The sequence below is a fragment of the Plecotus auritus genome (genome assembly GCF_963455305.1).
Source record: "Plecotus auritus genome assembly, chromosome: 6".
NCBI lineage: Eukaryota > Metazoa > Chordata > Mammalia > Chiroptera > Vespertilionidae > Plecotus > Plecotus auritus.
Genome location: NC_137773.1, coordinates 164,927,964 through 164,952,239, shown reverse-complemented (window position 1 = coordinate 164,952,239; position 24,276 = coordinate 164,927,964). Strand labels below are relative to the sequence as shown.

Here is a 24,276-nt window from a genome sequence, read left to right as displayed (position 1 = left end):
CTTGGTCTGATGATGGTTTATTTTTTATGATACAACACCAAATGTATGGTCCATGAAAAGTAAGTTGATAACTGGGACCTATTAAACAGAGTAGATAGAGAATATTTCCATTGTCACACAAAATTCTATTGGAAAACATTCCTCTAGATCAGGGGTGGGCAAACTTTTTGACTCGAGGGCCACAATGGGTTCTTAAACTGGACCGGAGGGCCGGAACAAAAGCATGGATGGAGTGTTTGTGTAAACTAATATAAATTGAAAGTAAAGGGGGGGGGGGGGGGAAGAGCAAGACAACCGGATAGAACAGCCGGATCCGGCCCGCGGGCCGTAGTTTGCCCAAGGCTGCTCTAGATCTACAAACATGATGTGTTCAGGTTTAGAGTATTAAAGACTTAAATTCTGCTTGTCCTTTGAATGTGGAAACCTAAAAAGGTCATTTTCACCATAATGAGAAAAAAAAAGTCTAAACAATATGTTTTAAGCTTATCATAAAGTTAGTTACAAGGCAAACAATTATGCAAGTGCTAGAATAAGGATCTAGACAATAGGGACGCCAGCACTCACAAGCTCTTTTCCATGGGCCTCCACCAGGTTGTCATATAAGAAGACAATTCTCCCCAAACTCATCTATAGATAATATACTCCCAATAAAAATTCCAGTTGGCTTTTTGGGTAGATGTTGATAAACCAATTCAAAAATTTATATAAAGCAAAAGACTAGGAAGATTAAAAAAAAAAATTCTGAAAAAGAGGAACAAAGTTGAATTACTCATGCTACCCGATTTCAAGTGTTTTTATAAACTAATAAACACAACCTAGTGTATTGTCATAGGATAGATACTTAACAGGTCAAAACAGTAGGGAAGAATCGCCAAACAGACCCAATGTATACTGACAACTGATCTTAATAAGGCTACCAAAGTAAATAACTCAACGGAGAAAGAACTGTCTTTTCAACAATGGGTGTTGGATCAACAGGATATCCAAATCCAAAAACAGAGAACCCTAATCATTTTATTGCACCACAGGCCATAATGAACTCAAAATGGATCACCGATCTTAATGTAAAACCTAAAACTACTCAATTTCTAGAGAAAGTGTTTGTGATCTTGGGTTATACACAGACTTCTGACAATATACCAAAAGCAAAATCCATTGAAAAAATATATATATGAATTGAACGTCATCAAAATTAAACATTCAGCTCTTAGAAAGATACCATTAAAAAGAAAAGATAAGCCACAGACTGGGAGAAAATGTTTGCACAACACACATCTGATAAAAGACTTAATTTCTAAAATATACAAAGAAGTTTTACAACTCAATAATAAGAAAACAAATAACCCAACTGAAACATAGCCAAAGGGTTGAACAGATGGAAAACACACACGTGAATCTATGCTCAATATCAGTCACTGGGGAAAAGCATATTATAATCATGAGATACTGTTACATACTTACTAGAATGGCTAAAAATTAATAAATTTTAACATCCCATTCATTGGTGAAGCAAGTAAATGTAACTCCACATCCTCTGATAGAGAGGATGCCAAATGACATAGCCACTTTGGAAAACTGGTAGCTTTTTGTAAAATTAAAAGTGTACTTATGTAAACTGACAATCCCACACCTAGGCATTTATCTAAGAGGAATACTAATATATGTCAATATGAAGAATAGCATGCAAATAATTAAAGCTGCTTTACTCACAACTGTCAAAAGCTAGAAAACAAAATAACTCTATGTAGTACATCCATGCAACAGAATACTACTCAGCAATAAAAAGACTACTAAAACATGCAATAACATGGATGACTCTCAACTTATCATGCTAACTAAAGTAGGCTAGACACAAAGGGTTATTAACCCTTACTGTTTGATTATGGGGCATTCTGAAAAAGAAACTCCCAAATACAGTATATAGAGACAGAAATCAAATCTCCGGTCGTGAGGAATATGGGTGAAGGAAAGTACTGACTATAAAGGCACAGAACAAAACATTTTAAAAACCACCACCACCAACAAAAACTATACGAGGCAAGATGATAAGCACTGCTCCAATTACTATTTTATCGCTATTAGCTCTGTTTTTGGTGAATAGTAACAATAGAACAAACATGTGCTCATCACATTCTGTGTTCCCACAATATTCTATACCTTTACAAGCATTAACTTATTTAAATCATATAGGTACTAATATTCCATTTTATAGTTGATAAAATACACATTAGGGTGGTTTAAACACCCTCAGTGGTAGCATTTAAACAAAATGGAACCAAACCATGGCAGATTGGCTACAAAGATTGTTCTCTTAAACCTGATGGAAAAAAAGGTTAGAATCTCTCAAGAACACATAACAAAATACCAAAAAATGTCCATCAACAGTGCTTTGAAAATAATGTGAGGACAAAAGTGCATTTTTTAAAAACATATACCTTGTAAAAGAGTTTAAGCAGTGGTTTAAAAACACACCATCCACGTAGAAAATTATTAAGGAAATAATGACCTTAAATGTTACATTGGACCAGATGCACTTAACATTTATAAAACATTTCATCCCCAAACAGCAGAATACACATTTTTTAAGTGCACACAGTACATTTTCCAGGATAGATAAAATTAGGCACAAAACAATCCTCAATAAATTCAATAAGACTGAAATCATATCAAGTATCTTTTCCAACCACATTGGCATGAAACCAGAAATCAACTACAGGGGAAAAAAAATGGAAAAAAACACAAATTCATGGAGAATAAATAACATGCTACAAAATCACCAATGGATTAAAGAAGAAATTAAAGAGTAAAAAACTACCTTGAGACAAATAAAAATGAAAACACAACATTTCAAAATTGTGGGATGCAGCAAAAGCATGTTCTAAAAGGGAAGATCATAGTTTCACAGGCCTACCACAAGAAATAAGAAAAATCCGAAATAAGCAATCTAACTTTACATCTAAAGAAACTAGAAAAACAACAAACAAAACCCAAAGTAAACCGAAGTAAATAATTAAGATCAGAGCCAAAATAAATGAAATAGAAATTTAAAAGCACAATAGAAAAGATTAATGAAACTCAGCTGGTTCTTTGAAAAGGTTAATAAAAAATCTTCAACAAAATATTAGCAAATCAAATCCAACAATCTATCTTCTTCTTCTATATATATAAAAGCCTAAGTGACTGGTACAACTGAACAAGTCGACCAGTCGCTATGATGCACACTGACCACCAGGGGGCAGACGCTCAACACAGGAGCTGCTCCCTAGTGGTCAGTGCGCTCCCACAGTGCAAGTGCGGCTCAGTTGACCACCACATCCCAGTGGCCCACCAGCCCGGCAGCAGCCACTCACTCCCTCATTAGTCCTGCAGGTCCAATCTCCGGAGAATAGGCCAGGCACCAATGGACCAGTGCCGCCAGCTTCCTGGAAGCAGGCCTCGGGCACCGCGGCCACTTCCCCTCCTTAGATGCTCCGCAAGGAAGAAACAATATAAAAGTGGCCACCAGGTGGCTCCCGACAACCGGCACAAATGTCAGCAGGACGGATCCAGATCCCAGGCTGGCAAGGGTGTCCCACCAGCCAGAGGGCTGATCGTGTCCCAGACTCCCTGCCCCCTAACCCCGTCGGGAACCCACCCGTGCATGAATTCGTGCACCAGGCCTCTAGTATATACTAATTATATACCATGATCAAGTTAGATTTATTCCAGGTATAAATATCTGATCCAACATTTAAAAGTAATTAATGAAATTCATGATATCAAAAGGTCAAAGGAAAAAGATCATGTATCTATATCAATAAGTACAGAAAAAGCATTTGACCAAATAACATCCATTTGGACATCCCTGGAGGGCTCCCGGACTGCGAGAGGGCGCAGTCTGGGCTGAGGGACTACCCCCTCCCACCCTCCCGAGTGCACAAATTTCATGCAATGGGTCTCTAGTAATTGATAAAAGACAAATGCGTACAACCTACAGCATTTCAGCAGAAAGTTCATAAGTATTAATGGTAACAATAAATTACATGTTACTTACCCATAAGTAATATGTGAACTGAAGTGCAAAAATAGCAATGCCTTCGTTATCAAAGGATCCAGCTACTGACCGAGAAATGTAACCTGGTACAATAGCAATAAAACAAGCAGCTAAAAGTCCTGCTCCTTGGTTCCAAAGTTCTCTGGTGAGCAGGAAAGTAGATATAGAGGTAAGGCCGCTAAAAGTTGGTGCAAGGAATACACATACATCTCTTATGTGAACTGTTATGTTCAATGTATTTAAAATCCAGTGGATAAGGCCAGCTGTTATCATCAACCCTGGGTAAACCTAGGAAGAAAAAAATAGAAAATTTAATTACATATAAAATGAGGTAGCTGAAAACACTAACATAAGTTCTTTCCTTTATTATTACATATTGTTTACAGTAAGTTTGAGAATATATCAAAACAGTTTTCCTTCCTCACATACTTCAAAATTAAATGTACTTTTGTATTGGATACAAAGAAAAAGCTCATATATGGAGAGTTACATATTTATATTAATAAAGAAAGATCATATAGAATAACTATTAACACTAAAAATGTTTTCCAATGGAAAACTGTGGGTAACTAATTAATCGCACTATTTTTTCATCATAAAAAAGGGTCCTAGTCTAACTTGCCCTGAGGTTTAGGGTTTTAAACATGCTCTAATTTTGCCCATACTTGTGTGTGTATAAAGGAATGAGAAAAGGAGAGAAAATGAAGTAATGTACAGGATTCTTCCCTTCTTTCAAAGACAAGATTTGAAAAGTACACAATTCTAGCTAGGAAATGAAGAACTAATCAATCACTTTGTGAATTCAAAGACCATATTTGGAACTCCTGGAAGGTTGAGCATTTTTCTACCACTTAAAATAGCTGCTGTATTCTTCATCCTCACTCTAAACAAGGAACATAAAACATCAAGAGGATTCAAAGTAAAGTAAAAAGGACATTTTTTAGCTATTCATTAGTGATTAAAATGTGTATTTACATTTCCATCCTTCACTAAACCCTAAAAGGTTCTTTATCACAAAAGCTATGAAGAACATCATAAATTTCCTTTCCTAGCTAATACTATTTAAAATAGCAAATTCCCAAGGTCTTTAACACACTCCCTTGCTTTTTCTTCATTACTTATCACTATTTCACATACTTATTTTACTCATTTTATATATTGTCTATTAACTAAAACACCCTCACAAAAATATAAGCTGTAGGAACATTTTCCCCAGTACCCAAAACAATGATTGACACAAAATGGATACTCAATACCTACTGAATGCGCAGAAGAATGAAATAAAGGGGGGGAGGGGGTGTGGCAATCATCATCATCATTCTTAAAAATTAAAATTTTAGCCCTAACTGGTTTGGCTCAGTGGATAGAGCGTCAGCCTGAGGACTCAAGGGTCCCAGGTTCGATTCCGGTCAAGGGCAGGCACATACCCAGTAAGGAGTGTGCAGGAGGCAGCTGATCGATGTTTCTCTCTCATCGATGTTTCTAGCTCTCTATCCCTCTCCCTTCCTCTCTGTAAAAAATCAATATATTAAAAAAAATAATAAAATTTTACTTCATTTCACATATAATATCAGGTTCCAGAGTATGATTTTGTCAGCTGTATTCAATGAACATAAAAATAAATTTGAAAATGCCTTTAAAGGTAAGTTAATATATTCATGATAATATGGCAGACAGAACTGACACACCAAATACAGTTGAAATACTGACTGAAAATACAAAAAAACCCTAACCAAACAACAAAAACCCAACAAAAAAGGGGGCATATTTAAGCTTTTAAAAAGGGGAACCCCCATATGCAAAAAATAAAAAGTTCAAAGTAGGTACTAATGGCATTGGAGCCCAAAAGAAGAGGGGGGGAAGAGACACTCCAGGTCTAATATATACCTTAAGGACTAGAAGTTGGGGGATTATCGCTCAATACAGATATCAGAGAAAAGGCCTACTCCCAGAACAAAGCCAAGGCCTATTTGTGAAACTAGACAAAATCTTCTCATGCATTAAGGGAAGCAGTAAGAAACGTTTTGCCTTACTATATATCCAAAGCCTTGAATAGAAATAAGAAACTCATTCATCATATGTGTGAATATGGGTTCCACATTTATAACAACTTCAGGTATAACAACCAAGAGTCTCAGAAAACAAGCCTCCAGGAGGATGAATTTAAGATATAAAGTTAACAACAGGAAACAAAGGGCATCAAATACTAATACAATAAGGTGTGTGACAAGAAATGCAGCTAATAACCATCTACCATATCTCTTACCATTCAATATATTTCTAATTTGCCCTGGAAACCATCATGACTACTCTCCTTGATTCTTTTATCTCTATTTACATCCAGGATAAGAAGATGCCTCAAAGTGGAAACACAACATCTTGCTATCACAGAAAACATATTCTTGCCAAACACAAAGGGAGCCTATATAAAATTTGCCAAATCCTAGGCCACGAATCAAGTCTCATTAAGTTTCACAGGAATGGAAATACAGAATTTTTCCCTCAACGAAATATATCTGATTTTTCTCTCAATGAAATATATTTGAAATATAAATCAAAACAAGATAACAGGAAATCCTGTTACACTTAAAAGTTAAATACAATTCTAAATAACTCATGAAATAGAATAAATGATAATGAAAAATACTATAAAGACTATAAAGGCAAACTTACACAATGTAGCTAAAACACTGATTAGTGGGGAGTTTATAGCTTTAACATGAATACATTAATAACAAAAAAGTTTGGAAATTATTGACCAAATGTTATCAGCAAGTCAGAATAAACAAAAATGTGGGAGGAAAAAAATAAATAGAAGTTAATACAATCAACGACAAATACTTAATAGAAATCTATAATAATAAAAGCGTAACATGCTAATTAGACCAGACGACCTTCCGGACTAAGCCAGGGCTGCAAGTGAAGCCCGGGTCCCTGCCAGCAGCTGGAAGGAAGCCCGGGTCCCGGGTGCCAGAGGGAAGCTGGTACCGGCAGCCGGGGGAAGGAAGGCCTACTCTTGCACAGATTTCATGCATCGGGCCTCTAGTAATCAATAAAGTCAAAGTTTCTTTTGGTTAAGAAATCCGATAAAATTGATAAACTTCTGACAAAAAAAAAAGATTAAATAAAACCCCAAACTAAACATATGTCTCCCCAATAGGTGACTTGACTTTCACTTTCTTGACAATGTTCTTCTTACCTCCCAAATACTAAAAATATTTTCCCTTACATCATCTTCTGAATATAGTAATTCCCCATGAACTATGATCGATACTCAATTACCTAGAGTAATTTAGGACAGATTTGGAACAAAAGCACACAAATAACCTGAACTAAGGATACACGGTAACAAGCGACCCCCTCATAGCCTTCACCATTTGTCAGAAATAGTGGTAGTGTGAGATAACCCCAAAACGGGTAAACGGGTGTGTGTGTGGGGGGGGGGGGGGGGGGAGGGGGGAGGAGCAGACAGTATCAAGAGATTTAAAAAAATTAAACACTGGTCAATCAGCCACATCTGTATATATAAAGAGGTAATTTGCTAACTGGTCCTAACAGTGTCCCAGTCACGACCCGACCGTTCAACAGGCTGTGCGCACACAGGAGCTGGTGGGTGGGGACTTGTGCCACCAGGACATGAGGCTGCTGCTGGGGGGAGGCCCCCTGCGGAGGTGCGTGCAGGCCAGCTGCGCCGCCAGCCTGGAGGGGGGCATTTAAGGACGGGCTGTGGTGACTCCCCCCCAGAGGAGGCACGCACAGGCCCACGGCGCTGCCAGGCACAGAGGGGGGCGTCAGGACATGGGCGACCCCCCGGTGGAGGCATGTGCAGGCACCCAGCACCGCCCGGCCCAGAGGGGCATGTCAGGACAGGGGCAGCGCCTCAGCGGAGAACTCTCAGCACTCCTGCGCCAAAGTCTGAAGGCACGGAGAGGAAGGGAGAGGAGATGAGGAGTTAGGGTGTTTAGGCCAGGAGGGGAAAGCAGATAGGTAGTTAGGGGGATCAGGTCAGGAGGGGAGAGCAGATACGCAGTTAGGGGGTTTAGGCCAGGAAGGGAGAGCAGATAGGCAGTTAGGGGGATCAGACAAGGAGGGGAGAGCAGTTAGGGTGGTCAGGCTGGCAGGGAAGAGCACTTAGGCAGTTAAGGGGATCAGGCCAGTAGGGGAGAGTAGTTAGGGCCATCAGGCCGGCAGGGGAGCAGTTAGGGGCATCAAGCAGGCAGGACAGCAGTTAGGGGCATCAGGAAGGTGAGTGCTTAGGAGCCAGTGGTTCTGGATTGCGAGAGGGATCCCAGATTGGAGAGGGTGCAGGCCAGGCTGAGGGACCCCCTGCCATACACGAATTTCGTGCACCAGGCCTCTAGTAAATCTATATTAGTTAACTATACAAAGCTTTTGAGAATCCTCAACATCTTATAATTTACTCAAATAACTATAAAATTTTATGATGTGAACAAAAATAACTACAAATATACTTACAGTACCACCTACTATTCTTCCTAGTGGATACCATGCTCTTTCATCAAACCAATTTAAAAATTCATAGAACCCATGAGACGCAAGATGATGTGTTGATCTATAGTTAAACCTAGAGAAAACAGGAAAAAAAAGAAATGTTACAAAATGCTTGCTAGAAAGAAACAGCTCTTTCTAATATTATTCTTTAAATATAAGTGTCTTTATAGTTAATTCCATGGCTACATAAATATACCTTTTATAGCAATTTTCCTCAAACTTGAATAACAAATTATTTTCCAAGAAATCGGCTCATTCCTCTAATATACCTAACTAAAAAGCAAGGTGCCCCCCCCCACCCCGCCTACCCCAATGACTACCAACCCAGCTATGCTTAATGTCTACAAAACCACTAATGCTCAAATTAACATTTGGCCATTGCTTCGGGTACAAATGGTAGACAGCTGCACTTGAATTTAAAAAAACAAGGTGAAGAGTACATAAACTCACCAAATGGTCAGAGATTTCAATGGGTCTCAAAAACTTAAGAACTACAGGCAGAAGATAACATCAAAATGAATGGAGCACATTTGACATGGTCACCTCCAATCTTACAACCCTAAAATTACAGGCTAAATATATCACAACAGCACTAAAGCCATAAGAATAAACTGTAATAGTACTGTATAACAGCAATAGAAGACATAAGACTAATGGGAAAAAATGAAATTGAAGAAACCATAGCCTAACCACAGCAGAAGTAAACTGCAAACCATGTTTCATTTAAAGCAGCTATGGATGGCAAGAGAGAATCCTTTAGAAATCCTTAGAGCAGGCGTCCTCAAACTACGGCCCGCCGAGGACATTTATCCGGCCCGCTGGGTGCCGCTGCCTGTCCTGCTTAGCAGCCAACTCGTCCCGGGCCCTCAGTGCGCATAGGAATTTGTTCATAGTTTTTTTTTTTAAACTATAGTCCGGCCCTCCAACGGTCTGAGGGACAGTGAACTGGCCCCCTGTTTTAAAAGTTTGAGGACCCCTGCCTTAGAGTAATGGCATTAGGAACAGCCAGCCAATGGATCCTCTTCCTCTACCATTGCCAAGCAAGGAAATATCTGCACTACATATGTTGACAAATGAATCAAAAAGCAGAACAGTGCTGGACAGAAAGAACATGAACAGGAAATCCTCATATTCAATATTAGTTTGATATATTCTTCCCAGCATTAAGTCACAACTCTCCCACAATCACTAGATGTAATAATTTAGACAGGCTTGATCAAATACAAAAAGAAAAAAAAAAAGACACACTTAAAAATCAAACATTTGAGAAAAGTGAGCAACGTAAGAGCTAAGTATCAAAATCAACTATTGGAAGAAAACTAATACCATCCTATCTAATAAAAGGGTAATATGCAAATTAACTGCCATCCTGTCACAAAAATGGCAGCGCCTAAAGCCACAGGATGGCAGCGCCCAGTCCTCTCAGCCCACTGGAGTCCCCGGGAGGGCAGCCACTGAGAGCGGGCAGCGTGAACGGCCTGGTGGAATGCTTGCTTTGGAGCCAACACAGACAGGGACAGGGGGCCTGGCCCACAGCTTCCGCAGCTGCGCGGGGGCCCGGAGAGGCGACAGCGGGCCCACCTCCCATGGAAGCAGCACGGGTCCCTCCCACCTCTCGCAGAATCGGCACGGGTCCTTCCCAGCTCCCAGCGGCGCACTGTAGGGAAGCGGCAGGCAGCATACTGCGTGCAATATCGTGCGATGGGCTACTAAGTAGGAAACAGAAATAAGAATATCATCAGAGGGCTAGGAAGCCACAGTGGCCTGAAAGGCAGTATAACCTAGAAGTTAAGAGTACAGATGTTAGAATCATATTGCCTGGGCTTGAATATTAGTTCTACACTTTACTAGCTGTGTGACCTTGTTTTGGCAAAATGACTTATGTCTCTATGTTCTAGTTTCATCATCTGTAAAAGAGGGACTATGATGAGTAAACAATATGTCTCTAAAACACTTGAAGGCTACTGCTACTATTATTATAAAATTAGAGGCCCGGTGCACGAATTCGTGCACCAGTGGGGTCCCTTGGCCTGGCCTGCGGAATCAGGCCAAAACTGGCTCTCCGACATCTCACGAGGGGTCCCGGATTGCGAGAGGGCACAGGCCAGGCTGAGGAACCCCACTGGTGCATGATCAGGGCTGGGGAGTGAAGCGGGAGGTTGGCCAGCCGGGGAGGGACTGCGGGAGGGCTCCAAGGGCATGTCCGGCCAGTCTCGCTTAGTCCCAATCAGCTGGACCCCAGCAGCAAGCTAACCTACTGGAGCGTCTGCCCTCTGGTGGTCAGTGCATGTCATAGCAAGCGGTTGAGCGGCTTTTAGCATATCATTAGCATATTATGCTTTGATTGGTTGAACAGACGACTGGACGACCAGACATCTAGCATATTAGGCTTTTATTATATAGGATAAAGACCTATGATAAAAGAACTGTATGTTTTTGAGTGTCAAAAATGATTGTCAAGACAAGCAAAATGAAAGATAGGCTAAATAGTAAAAAGTTCAAAAAGGAAAATCAAGTATTTTCAGAACTGACATCAGCAAGATAGCATAGGAGACACCAGTTTTCATCCCACCCACAAAAAAAAAAAAAAAAAAAGGAAAAAGGAAATAGCTATCCATGAAGGAAAATATCCCTGGAAATGCTCAAGAATACATTAAAGAGCCTACAGCAGCACAATGAAGCACAAAATGGAGAATAACCATGCAGAAATGATTGCTAGGGAGATAGGCTTAGCTGAGACATCAGGAGATAGGTAGAAACAAAAAAGAGAGGAGGCTATCAATACCAGTCATGTGGTAGGTGCCATCAGAGAGCCCCCCGTGGATTTTTCCTTGGAGGTTCTAGGCAGGTTTTGACACTGAGGACCTAAACAGCCCCCATGACAGCCACAGATTCTCTGAAGCTTTCACAAAGGAGAACCCCAGTGTTCATTGATGCTCTCCCATGTTCACTGCAGTATAGCCAAGACATGGAAACAACCTAAGTGTCCATTGATACATGAATAAAATGTGGTGTGTATACACACACACACACACACACACACACAGGAATATTATTCTACCATTAAAAAAAAGGAAATCCTGTCATTTGTGACAACAAGGATGGACCTTGAAGGTATTATGCTAAGAGAAATAAGTTAGAGAATGACAAATATTGTATATGTGGAATCTAACAAAACAAACAAACTCATACAGAGAACAGATTGGTGGTTGCCAGAGGTGGGGGTAGGCAATGTGAAAAATGGGTAAAGATAATCAAAAGATACAAACTTCCAGTTATATGATAAGTCCTTGGGGTGTAATTTATAGCATGGTGACTATAGTTAGCAACACTGCATTGTATGTTTGAAAGTTGCTAAGAAATCTTAAGGTTCTCATCATAAGAAAAAATAATTTGTAACTAAGGTGTGTGATGGATGTTAACTAACTTGTGGTAATCATTTTGCAATATACACATATATCAAGTCATTCTGGTGTGCACCTAAAACTATTACATTGGTATATGTTAATTATATCTCAATAAGAAAGACGCCCCCTCCCCAAAGTTTACAACTGGGGGAAAAATAATCTGAAACAAATAAAAAAAGGCATTTGGATTAACCACACAACTATCCTCTTTCATTACAATAAACCAACAATTTTCTCTGGTGTGTCACAAAAATTTTTAAACATGCAATACCTGACTACTTAGTTAGGGATATTGACCTCTTTTCCTTTAGATTTTTGAATTAAAAAATGACAACAGCCAACACAACAATAGCTGTCTGATGTAAATGAATCAAAATTATACCTATTTGTTGTCAGGCTGGAAAAATATATAATATATACTAATACATATATCCTATATAATAAAAGGCTAATATGCAAATCTAATGAATGGCAGAATGACCAGTTGCTATGACTCACACTGACCACCGGGGGCAGACACTCAACGCAGGAGCTGTCCCCTGGTGGTCAATGTGCTCCCACAGAGGGAAGCACCGCTCAGCCAGAAGCAGGGCTCACAGCTGGCAAGTGCAGCAGCAGTGGCAGGAGCCTCTCCCACCTCTGCAGCAGTGCTAAGGATGTCTGACTCACAGCTTAGGCCCGGTGAGCAGGCCTAAGCCATCAGTCAGACATCCCCTGAGGCAGTGGTTCTCAACCTTTCTAATGCCGCGACCCTTTAATACAGTTCCTCATGTTGTGGTGACCCCCAACCATAAAGTTATTTTCCTTGCTACTTCATAACTGTAATTTTGCTACTGTTATGAATCGTAATGTAAATATCTGTTTTCCGATTGTCTTAGGCAACCCTGCTAGCGGTTCTCAACCTGTGGGTTGCTGCTGTAGAGCCTAAGACCATCGTTGCTACTTCATAACTGTAATTTTGCTACTGTTATGAATCGTAATGTAAATATCTGTGTTTTCCGATGGTCTTAGGCGACCCTGCTAGGGGTTCTCAACCTGTGGGTTGCAACCCATAGATTGAGAACCGCTGCTGTAGAGCCTAAGACCATGGGAAAACACAGATATTTACATTTCAATTCATAACAGTAGCAAAATTACAGTTATGAAGTAGCAACAAAAATAATTTTATGGTTGGGGGTCACCACAACATGAGGAACTGTATTAAAGGGTCGTGGCATTAGAAAGGTTGAGAACCACTCTCCTGAGGGCTCCCGGACTGCAAGAGGGCCCAGGCCGGGATGAGGGACCCCCTCCCCCCCACAAGTGCACACGAAGTTCGTGCACTGGGCCTCTAGTATATATATATTTTTGTGTTGTGCCACAAAATTTTAGTAATTAAGTTTGTGTGCCATGAGATTAAAAAGGCTGAAAATCACTGCAATAAACAACTGAAATATGAATGTATCTCTCCATCTTGAGTTTTAGCTTCTTATTGAGCAATTCTGGCTTGTTTTTTTCTCAGCTCATTGTTCCATCTACATGGAAACCCACTATATTACCATCCATTTTATTCTGCCTTCATGCAGTCATCTAAAACTTGAATTCTTGAAGGAGCCTTCTCTAATATTCCATCCTTCCTTCCCATCATGCTGAAACCTCTACTCTATTAGTTCATCTCACAATGTAATAGTGATTTTTGTATCCATGGAGGTTTATCATATAATTTCTGGCACTTCATTCATGAGGCTCAATTAATGTTTACTTAATTCTCCTTTTTGACACACTAGTAATGAATAGTAACACTGACTTAAATTTTTTGTCTTCTACTCCCTTCTTCATTAAAGTAAAGCAACTGTGTGCACAAAAGTAGTCTTCACTTTAGCATATCCAATTTACATATTAAAAACATTTAAATAGCTGGGGAGTATTATAGACAAAACAAGATGAACCATAAATTGATACCTGTTTAAGCTGAATTATGTACATACCGAAGCTCATTCTAGTATTAGCTCTACTTATGTGTATGCTAGAAATTTTCCATGATACTGTGTGTATGTAGTTTACATATACACACACGATTTAAATAATTGTATAGACAAATAATATGTATGTAACCTTCATTATGGAAAATTTCACACACACACTAATTCTCATACATACAAATTAGTTTTCCCCAAATAAAATTAGATAAACTGAGAAATGATGTATTAAAGGTTATGAGTCACCAATAAAACTAAAATAAAAGAGAAACACACAAGTGGTAAAATAACAGCTATCTTAAAATAGTTTGAGAACATTACCAGATTTTACATATCTCTTATTAATATTGTCAGAGCAATTTTCAGTATTTTAGCTTAAATAAAATGGTTTGGAAACAAGTTTGGCAAAAAGATGATAATTATTAAATACAGATGGTCGATATGAAATTGATTGTGGTCTTCTATATTTTTGGTTTGACATTTTCATAACAGTTTTTCAAAAATAAGTGCCTTGCCCAGCCAGCATGGCTCAGTGGTTGAGCATCAACCTATGAACCAGGAGTTCACAGTTGGATTCTCGATCAGGGTACATGCCCGGGTTGCGGGCTCGATCCCCGGTGTAGGGCATGCAGGAGGCAGCCAATCAATGATTCTCTCTCATCATTGATGTTTCTATCTCTCTCCCCCTCTCCCTTCCTCTTTGAAATCAATAAAAATATATTTTTTTAAAAAATGCCTCCCCCAAATTCTCTAGACCCAATCCCTAAAGCCACACGGCACTTTGAATTATGTGAGAAGAACTTATTAAGACAAAATAATTCTCATATGGACAGTTTTCATTTCTGGAAGGGGCATATAAATATGAAGAGCAAATTAATTGTTTAAAGATGCAAAGAGAAACTGGGGACAAAAGAGTAAAATGTTTGTGTTTTTTTTTTTCTTTATAAAGGAAGAAAAATAGCCATTTTATAAATTCAAGAGGTCTTGGAGATCCACCTTTATAGGAAACTAAAAGAGATAAATAATTTTCTTCTGAAACATATTTTCACAAGACCTGAAGTATCCTTCGGCTAGTGAAAGGCACTACATTTTTAAATGCCTTTTTTTCTATAAAAACTTGTTTCTGCAAGCCACCCTTAAAAAAAATTCCTTGTAAATTCCATAGTTTGTATCTTCTTCCTCCCAACAAACTCTTCAAAAGCTAAGAATAGTTTATATGCTTGATTTAGGGAAAAGAGACTACCTCCTAAAGAAGCAAGACAAGATTAAATAATGGAATCCCATTTATGGAAAAATGGTTATAATTCTGAAGTTCTAGTAGAGATATTAATACAATACTGTATTAAAAACATTACAGCTTAAATGGTACTTTACAAACTAGCTAAGGCTTATTCAACATAAAACGAAACTACATTGTTTCTTTAGGAAAACAAAAAGTGCCAACACATTTGTAAACTAGGGCTGCCTCTGCATTGCCCTTCTGTGGATCTTGTTGGAGACCTAACTACTTGATACATTTGGTTTTAGATTTGCTATTTCATCTTACATTACACTGAAATATCTAACGTATACTCAAAACAACAATGAAATCTCATGATTATGTACTAAGGAAAAAATATCATTAAATACCCTTAATCTTAAAAGCTAAAAAAAAAAAAATTATGCCACAGTCCTAAAACTAACCTATGGCTTTTCTATCTTCAAGAAAAAATCTTTGAGGTGGGAAACAATTTTCCATGTTTAATTAATTCCCAATTCTCTGTAAAAATATGGCAGTGTATCACACACACACAAAAAAAAAAATCAGAAAAATGTCTAAGAATAAATTAAGTGAAAGAACAGTATATTGTTAGCCTCAATGCTATGACCACCTAGGCACCTCCAAGCCCAACACAAGTAGCAATCATCTGCAGATCACTTTGTAGCTTGTGCCTGGGGGCCCGAGGCAAGGCACAGGTAGTAGCTGACTTTGCACCTCCCAGGAGGCCCTAGAGCCAGTGCACCCAAGTGGTCAGCTTCAGACCACTACATCCAAGAGCAACACACTCAAGGGGCAGACTCAGTGAGCACCAAAACCCCACTGAAGCAAGTCCTGCTCTATAGAGGTGTCTCCTGCACAGCAGCTCTTCTGCTATAGTCGAAGGTGGTCTGCACAGCTGATGAGCCTGGGGATCAAACCCTCCCAGTGGTGCCAATAGCAATCAAGTCTCAACTACAACAGGACAATGCACATAGCCCACACAGGGGCGCACACTGAGTGCCCATCTCAGGTGACTGGGGAGGCTGAGCCACTGAGCCCTACAGGACACTCTACTACGTAAGACCATTCTACCAACTCCAGGAGACATAGCTGCTCTACTTAATACATAGAACAAAGATAGGGAAACGGCCAAAATGCACAGACAAAGAAACATGTCACAAACGAAAGGACAGAAGAAATCTCCAGAAAAATAAATAAAATGGAAGCAAGCAAACTACCAGATACAAAATTCAAAACAATGGTTATAAGGACGCTCAAGGAACTTAGAACTTCAAGGAACGTAGTGAGAAGATCAACGACATAAAAAAGGACCAATCAGAAATGAAAGATACACTAACTGCAATGAAAAATTTACAGGGAATCAACAGTAGAGTAGAAGAGGCCAAAAATCAAATCAGCAATTTGAAATATGAGAACAAAACCACCAGATCAGAACAGCAAAAAGAAAAAAGAATCCAAATATATAAAGATGCCCTAGCCCCGTGGTCGGCAAACTGCGGCTCGTGAGCCACATGCGGCTCTTTGGCCCCTTGAGTGTGGCTCTTCCACAAAATAACCGGGCCTGGGTGAGTCTATTTTGAAGAAGTGGCGTTAGAAGAAGTTTAAGTTTAAAAAATTTGGCTCTCAAAAAAATTTCAATCATTGTACTGTTGATATTTGGCTCTGTTGACTAATGAGTTTGCCGACCACTGCCCTAGCCTGTTTGGCTCAGTGGATAGAGCGTCATCTTGAGGATTGAAGGGTCTTGGTTTCGATTCCAGTCAAGGGCATATGCCTGGGTTGCAGGCTCAATCCCCAGTAGGGGGCATGCAGAAGGCAGCGAATCAATGATCTCTCATCATTGATGTTTCTCTCTCTCTATCCCTCTCTGAAATTAATAAAAATATAAAAAATAAAATAAAATAAAAATAGTGTAAGGAGCCTCTGGGACAACTTCAAGTATATCAACATTCATATAACAGGGGAACTCGAAGGATAAGAGAGGGACCAAGAAATTGAAAACCTATTTGAAAAAAATGACAGAAAATTTCCCTTACCCTGGTGAAAAAAATCCTATCTAGTAAAAGAGTAATATGCAAATTAACCATCACTCTGCCACACCTACAAGCCACACCCAACGGCCAATATGCAAATTAACCCAATCAAGATGGCTGTGGCCATGGAGGGAGCAGGAGGCTTGGGTTTCCCCCGGTAATGGAGGAAGCCAAGCTTTCCACACACCCTGGACAGCCCAGGCCTCCACTCAAGGCTACAAAGTTTCAATTATAGAAGATAAATAAATCCCAACAAAAATGGCTGTGGCCACGGAGCAAGCAGGAGTCTTGGCTCCTCTCAAGGCTACAAAGTTTCAATCATAGAAGATAAATAAATCCCAGATACCAGGGCCTCTGCTTGGGTCGCCAGGGGGCATGGCTGGCCTGCAAACCACTCAGGCCACCCCACGCCCCAAGGGAACCCCTACTCTGATCTGGGACACCCTTCAGGGCAAACCAGCTGGCCCCCATCCGTGCACCAGGCCTCTAGCCTAATAAAAGAGTAATATGCAAATTGACCATCACTCCAACACACAAGATAGCTGCCCCCATGTGGACACAAGATGGCTGCCACAAGATGGCCAACAGGGGAGGGCAGTTGGGAGGGACTAGGTCTGCAAGGGAGGGCAGTTGGGGGCGATCAAGCCTGCAGAGGAGGGCAGTTAGGGGTGACCAGGCCAGCAGAGATGGGAAGTTGGGGGTGACCGGGCCTGCAGGGAAGGGCAGTTGGAGGGGACCCCAGCCTGCAAGGGAGGGCAGTTAGGGGTGACCAGGCCTGCAAGGGAGGGCAGTTAGGGGTGACCAGGCCTGCAGGGGAGAACAGTTAGTGGTGATCAGGCCAGCAAGGGAGGGCAGTTAGGGGCAATTGGGCTGGCAGGGGAGCAGTTAGGCATCAATCAGGCTGGCAGGGAAGTGGTTAGGGCAGGGGTGGGCAAACTTTTTGACTCGAGGGCCACAATGGGTTCTTAAATTGGACCGGAGGGCCGGAACAAACGCATGGATGGAGTGTTTGTGTGAACTAATATAAATTCAAAGTAAAGGAGCGGAGGGGAGAGCAAGAGAACCGGACAGAACAGCCGGATCCGGCCCGCAGGCCGTAGTTTGCCCACGGCTGGGTTAGGGGGTGATCAGGCTGGCAGGCAGAAGCAGTTAGGGGCAATCAGGAAGGCAGGCAGGCAAGCAGTTGGGAGCCAGCAGTCCTAGTCTGGTAGGATTGGGCCTAAACAGGCAGTTGGACATCCCTCAAGGGGTCCCAGATTGGAGAGGGTGCAGGCTGGGCTGAGGGACACACACCCCTGTGCACGAATTTCGTGCACCGGACCTCTAGTAGACATATAAGTCCAGGAAGTGCAGAGAGTCCCAAACAAGATGAACCTGAAGAAGCCCACACCAAGACACATCATAATTAAAATGCCAAAGGTTAAAGAAAGAGAGAGAATCTTAAAAACAGCAAGAGAAAAGCAGTTAGTTACCTACAAGGGAGGACCCATACAACTGTCAGCTGATTTTCTCAACAGAAACTTTGCAGGCCAGAAGGAAATGGCAAGAAATATTCAAAGTGATGAAAAGCAAGGACTTAAAGATTATGCTACCCAGCAAAGCTATCATTTAGAATTGAAGGTCAAATAAAGAGCTTCACAAAACAAGATAAAGCTAAGAGTTCATCACCACCAAACCAATATTACATGAAATTTAAAGGGTCTTCTTTAAGAAGGGGGGAAAAAAAAGATAAAAATATATGAATGATAAAATGGCAATAAATGTATATCAACAATTGCATCTAAAAATAAAAATAAATGAACAAGAAATCTAATGAACAAAATAAACTTATGAATAAAATAGAATCAGAGGCATGTGAACATAACAAACTTACAAATCTTAGAAGGGGGTGAGGTCAGTTGGGGCGGGAAGAAATAGCCCAAGAACTTATATGCATACATGCATTACCCATGGACACAGATAATAGGGTGGTGAAGGCCTGGGTGGGGCGGGATCTAGGTGGAAGGGGCAATGGGAGAAAAAGGGGGGGGGGGCAGAGAACATCTGTAATACTCAACAATAAAGATTTTTTAAAAATAAAAACAGAATAAACCAAAAAAAAAAAGAATGAGGAAGTATTTTTTTCTCTGAATTTTTCCTTCATACTTTTAAAACTGTTTATAGGAACAAGGAATTTGATCTTTAAAAGAGCCAGAGATGTTATACATGACGCAAAAACTTATCTGATAGAAAGCAAAATCTCAGTTCTCATGATAAGAAAAAAAGAATGCAAGACAGTTTAAATCTGTTGTTCCTATTGCCCATGATTATAACATCTTCCAAGAGATAGTCTTCATTAGTAATCATCACCATAATCTATCAGTATTTTAATTTGAACAAATTACTTATGGATTTAAAGTTTAACAATTAGTTCTGCAACTCTTCCTGATTCCCGTTATTGAATTTTTCTAATAACACAAGAATTTCAAGTACGGTTGTTTTATCAATTTTAAAAGTAACATTTTACTCTATCCCATTTTCCTTACATCTTTAAGCAGTCTTGTACTGACAAGTGAGAAAATTATTTTCATAAATGAAAAAATCTGAATGAGACTTTTTTTTGTTTTAAGAAGACATTCTCCATCTCTCTCTGAAGAAAAAAATGCCCAAAATCCATAGGAGTGGGGAATTTGTAGCTCCTTTTGAATTTAACTTATTCAAGTAATCTACCTAATAAAAGAGTAACATGCTAATTGAATGTACCTTCGCGACACCCACCAGCCAATCAGGAGTGAGTATGCAAATTAACCCAACTAAGATGGCAGGTTAATTTGCATACACAGCCATGGCAACAACACAGGTGTTCCTCACCACCCCAGCCACTCTGGGCCTCTGGGCAGCGTGGGAAGGCAGAAAGGTGGCTCCGGGCTGGAGCAGAAAAGCAGCTCCGGCCAGAACGAAGGCAGTGACAGCAGCCAGGGGAAGGAAGGCCCATTCTTGCACAAATCTTCATGCATCGGGCCTCTAGTATATTATACTATCTAAAAGTAGAATCTCCACTCTAAGTAAACCAATGGAAGCTTACCTTCTTCATTACATACTTCTAATACTTAACTATTTCAATTAATTTCTTTTCCCTCTAGCATTAGTCTAGGTTTTACATAAAAGAAAAAGGCTTTTCCTATTTCTTCAAAATATAGTAGCAAAAACTGCAGTATGAGAAAACAAGAAAAAACCAACACATTCTTTTAACTTGGTTCTTTCTTGAGGGAGACCATCTGAAAACCAAAATTCCAAATGAGACACACCTCACCAAAGTGAAGCATCTCAAGCTCAATTAAGTAGAATCCATTTCCTTGATGCTGGTTGTTGGTTGGAGCCTCATAAGGGCTGCCAGCAGTTCTCTGCTACATGGACTTCTATCTACAACACTAGAGACCCAGTGCACAAAATTTGTGCACTCATGGGGGGGGGGGAGGGGAGGGCAGGACCCTCAGCCTGGCCTGCACCCTCTCGCAGTCCGGGAGCCATTGGGAATGTCTGATTGATGGCTTAGGTCCGCTCCCTGCGGCAGTTGGACATCCTTAGTGCTGCTGCAGAGGCAGGAGAGGCTCCCGCCACCGCCACTGCACTTGCCAGCTGTGAGCCCGGCTTCTGGCTGAGTGGCACTCCCGCTGTGGGAGCTCACTGACCACCAGGGGGCAGCTCCTGCGTTGAGCGTTTCCCCCCTGGTGGTCAGTGCGCGTCATAGCGACCGGTCGTTATATTAGCCTTTTATTATACAGGATGGCTGCTTACTTCATAACTCCAGAAATGGGAGACTGGTGCAAGTCCACTAGTAAGACAAAGTCTTATGTAATGGAACATAATTGTGGAAGCTACATCACACTACCCAGCTTCTGTCCACTATTCTTCAAAGACTATAAACAGGCTCTTTAACAAATCATTCTGAGAAAAGGTTTATATAGTCAATTATAACTCTGAGTTTGTTTGCAAAGTACAGTGTTGTAAAATTTTACAAAATTGGCCAGGTTAATTCACCTAATTAATGAGAAGGCAACTAATGTCATTAACAGAAATTACCAGTTATGGATGCCAATCTACACTAATAAAAGAGAAAGATGCAAATTGACAGTACCTTCGCAACGCCCACCAGCCAACCAAGAGTGAGCATGCAAATTAACCCAACAATGGCAGGTTAATTTGCATATGCAGGCACCTAGCTGCTGGGGGTGGGATGCTTGTGTCGTTGCCGTGGCGATGATACAGGCGTTCCACACCGCCCCAGCCGCTCCGGGCCTCTGGGCAGCGTGGGAAGGAGGAAAGGTGGCTCACGGCTGGAGCAAAGGCAGAAAGGTGGCTCAGGCCCGAGCGAAGGCGGTGCCAACAGCCAAGGGAAGGAAGGCCCATTCTTGCACGAATCTTCGTGCATCGGGCCTCTGGTATAAGTATAAGAGCACTAAGAAATAAAAGAAATAGAATTCCACAAAGTGAAAATAAAAACAGAAATGAAAAGCACAGGGCTAGAACATCAAAGATTACATAAAGATTTTCTTCTGTTCCTTCTTTTCTCCTTTACCCTGGCACTAGGTACTCTTAGACTACACATGATGCCAGATCTACAGAAGTTCCATTAGCTGGCACAAAATTCAGCACTAATGGAAAATGAAAACAACAGTATAAGAAAAGTACAATGCAGCTAAGACCACAAGCTAAAGTTGACATTTCAAACTACCTTTTATTATTCCTGCCATCTAGTGGCAGGATAAAAAACAAAAACATGCCAGACTGACATATTAATTAAATAAATACACCAGACAGAAAAAAAAACAGTTTAGTAAGACTACTAAAACTAACAATCTAAATCCAAACCTGCCATGTGATGCATATGAACACTCTCTAGATAATCATATTAAACACAAAGCTAACTTTATTACTTCAACTACAGAAACTCATGTGAGGATATATTCAAGCCTAGTATGATTACAGAGATTGATTTCAGTGTTTAAATAACTGCAAAACAGTAAAATTTCAAAGGATTACTAATGATGCAGAGTAAGAAGTCATTTTACTGTTTTACATAGGTCAATTCTGAAGTTTGAAAAGACCCACAAATATAGATTAACCATTGTCATACCACCAAATCACCACTACTCATTTATGTACAAGCAGTTCCAACTGGATGTTAAGCTCCATGCTCTTACAACTCATGGATAGGTCATTCTGATTCAAGATCTTTCATAAGCAGAGAGCAGGCTGTATGTATCAGATTGATAAACTACCTGTTTACACTCTACTTCAGAGCAACACATGGAAAAAACGAAGGGTTATTATTCAAAAGCTGAAAACATCCTGCAGACCTCTTGAGCTTTTCTATACCCTTCATTTAAGGTACGGTGCATTACAAATCAAATGATATTAAATTCATTAAGAATACACAGATAGCCGAAACCGGTTTGGCTCAGTGGATAGAGCGTCGGCCTGCGGACTGAAGGGTCCCGGGTTCGATTCCGGTCAAGGGCATGTACCTTGGTTGCGGGCACATCCCCAGTGGGAGGTGTGCAGGAGGCAGCTGATCGATGTTTCTCTCTCATCGATGTTTCTAGCTCTCTATCCCTCTCCCTTCCTCTCTGTAAAATATCAATAAAATATATTAAAAAAAAAAAAAAGAATACACAGATAAAAACTTATTCCAAATACATATTAATTGAAAACCAGATCCCTATTTTAGTCCTATCTCTTAACTTTTGCCTTGACCAGCAGTGACAGCTATCAATTTCCATAAATATCCATTTGAAAAAGAGGGCCTCTCCTGTTTTATAAAGGACACTTAAACTAATTGGAAAAAAAGGAAAGAACAATGAGAAGCTGGCACCAAAAATATTACATCAAAATAAGGTTTGTGTAAGTGTCCTAGTGCCACTTAAAAAAAATATCCTAGGATCATATATAAAATAATGTATTTGATAAATTAAAACTATTTGCTCCAATACAGATTGAAATCTAGAGAGACCTGCATGTATTTTTTCTCTCTACAGAGCACACGCATGTGTAATACACATTTAAGTCAGGCACACATTCATGTATTATAGAAACAAAATCTCCAACAAATGTTACATGTAAACATGTTATATTTACATTTATTTATTATAAATTATCTAACTTACTGGCATTATATAATAACTAGTGGCCCGGTGCACAAAATTCGTGCATGGGGGGCGGGGGGTGTCCCTCAGCCCAGCCTGCACCCTCTCCAATCTGGGACCCCTCGAAGGATGTCCTACTACCGGTTTACAGGGATCAGGCCTAAACCGGCAGTTGGACATCCCTCTCGCAATCTGGGACTGCTGGCTCCTAACCGCTCACCTGCCTGCCTGCCTGATTACCCCTAACCACTCTGCCTGCTGGCCTGCTCGCCCCCAATGCCCCCCCCCCCGGTCAGCCTGATCACCCCTAACTGCCCCCCGTGCCAGCGTGCTTGCCCCCAACTGTCCCCGCTGCCGGCCCTCTAAATTATTCAGTTGGAACAGTCTGTCAGGATCTGCTAATACATTTCAAACACTTACGTTTTGGTAGTCAGACTAGTTTTACTATCACTTCTCCACTTTGAGAGTATGATGAATTTCAGAAGAGAGCGGAAAGTAATTGGCTGATTTTTTTTTCACTGACCCTACCGCCATACTTTTTAGTAGAAATTAAGATTCTTATGAATTATAGTTAAAATCCTATCTAATAAAAGGGTAATATGCAAATTAACCATCGCTCTGTCACAAAGATGGCGGCACCCATAGCCACAAGATGGCGGCACCCAGTCCCCTCAGCCCTGCCAGAGTCCCTGGTCCTGTCAGCCCCATTGCTGGAGTCCCCAGACACACCGGGAGGGGGGGCATTGGGGGCCGCAGGTGAGTGGCGGATCCAGTCATGCTGTTCATCCATCGCTGGACAGAGAACAGACAGCAGGGCGTGGCAGCTTCGTTCCCATGGTGGTGGTGAAGCCCCCAGGCCCGGCAGACAGAAAGAGGACTGCGGGGCGTGGCGGCTTTGTTGCAGCAGCAGCAGCGGCGAAGCAGCCAGGCCCTGCAGAGAGCAGAGA

At 40.7% G+C, this 24,276-nt stretch overlaps 1 protein-coding gene across 1 annotated transcript in view; it reads right to left on the bottom strand.

Moving 5' to 3' along the window:
* The window catches only part of STT3B (STT3 oligosaccharyltransferase complex catalytic subunit B), a 74,255-nt gene that overhangs the window by 34,067 nt on the left and 15,912 nt on the right, over positions 1 to 24,276 (bottom strand). Inside the window, exons 2-3 of the mRNA XM_080674691.1 lie at positions 8,510 to 8,618; positions 4,034 to 4,321 (exon numbers count right to left, since the gene is read on the bottom strand). Coding sequence (XP_080530817.1) covers positions 4,034 to 4,321; positions 8,510 to 8,618 — 397 coding nt within the window. The remainder of the gene's footprint in view (positions 1 to 4,033; positions 4,322 to 8,509; positions 8,619 to 24,276) is intronic.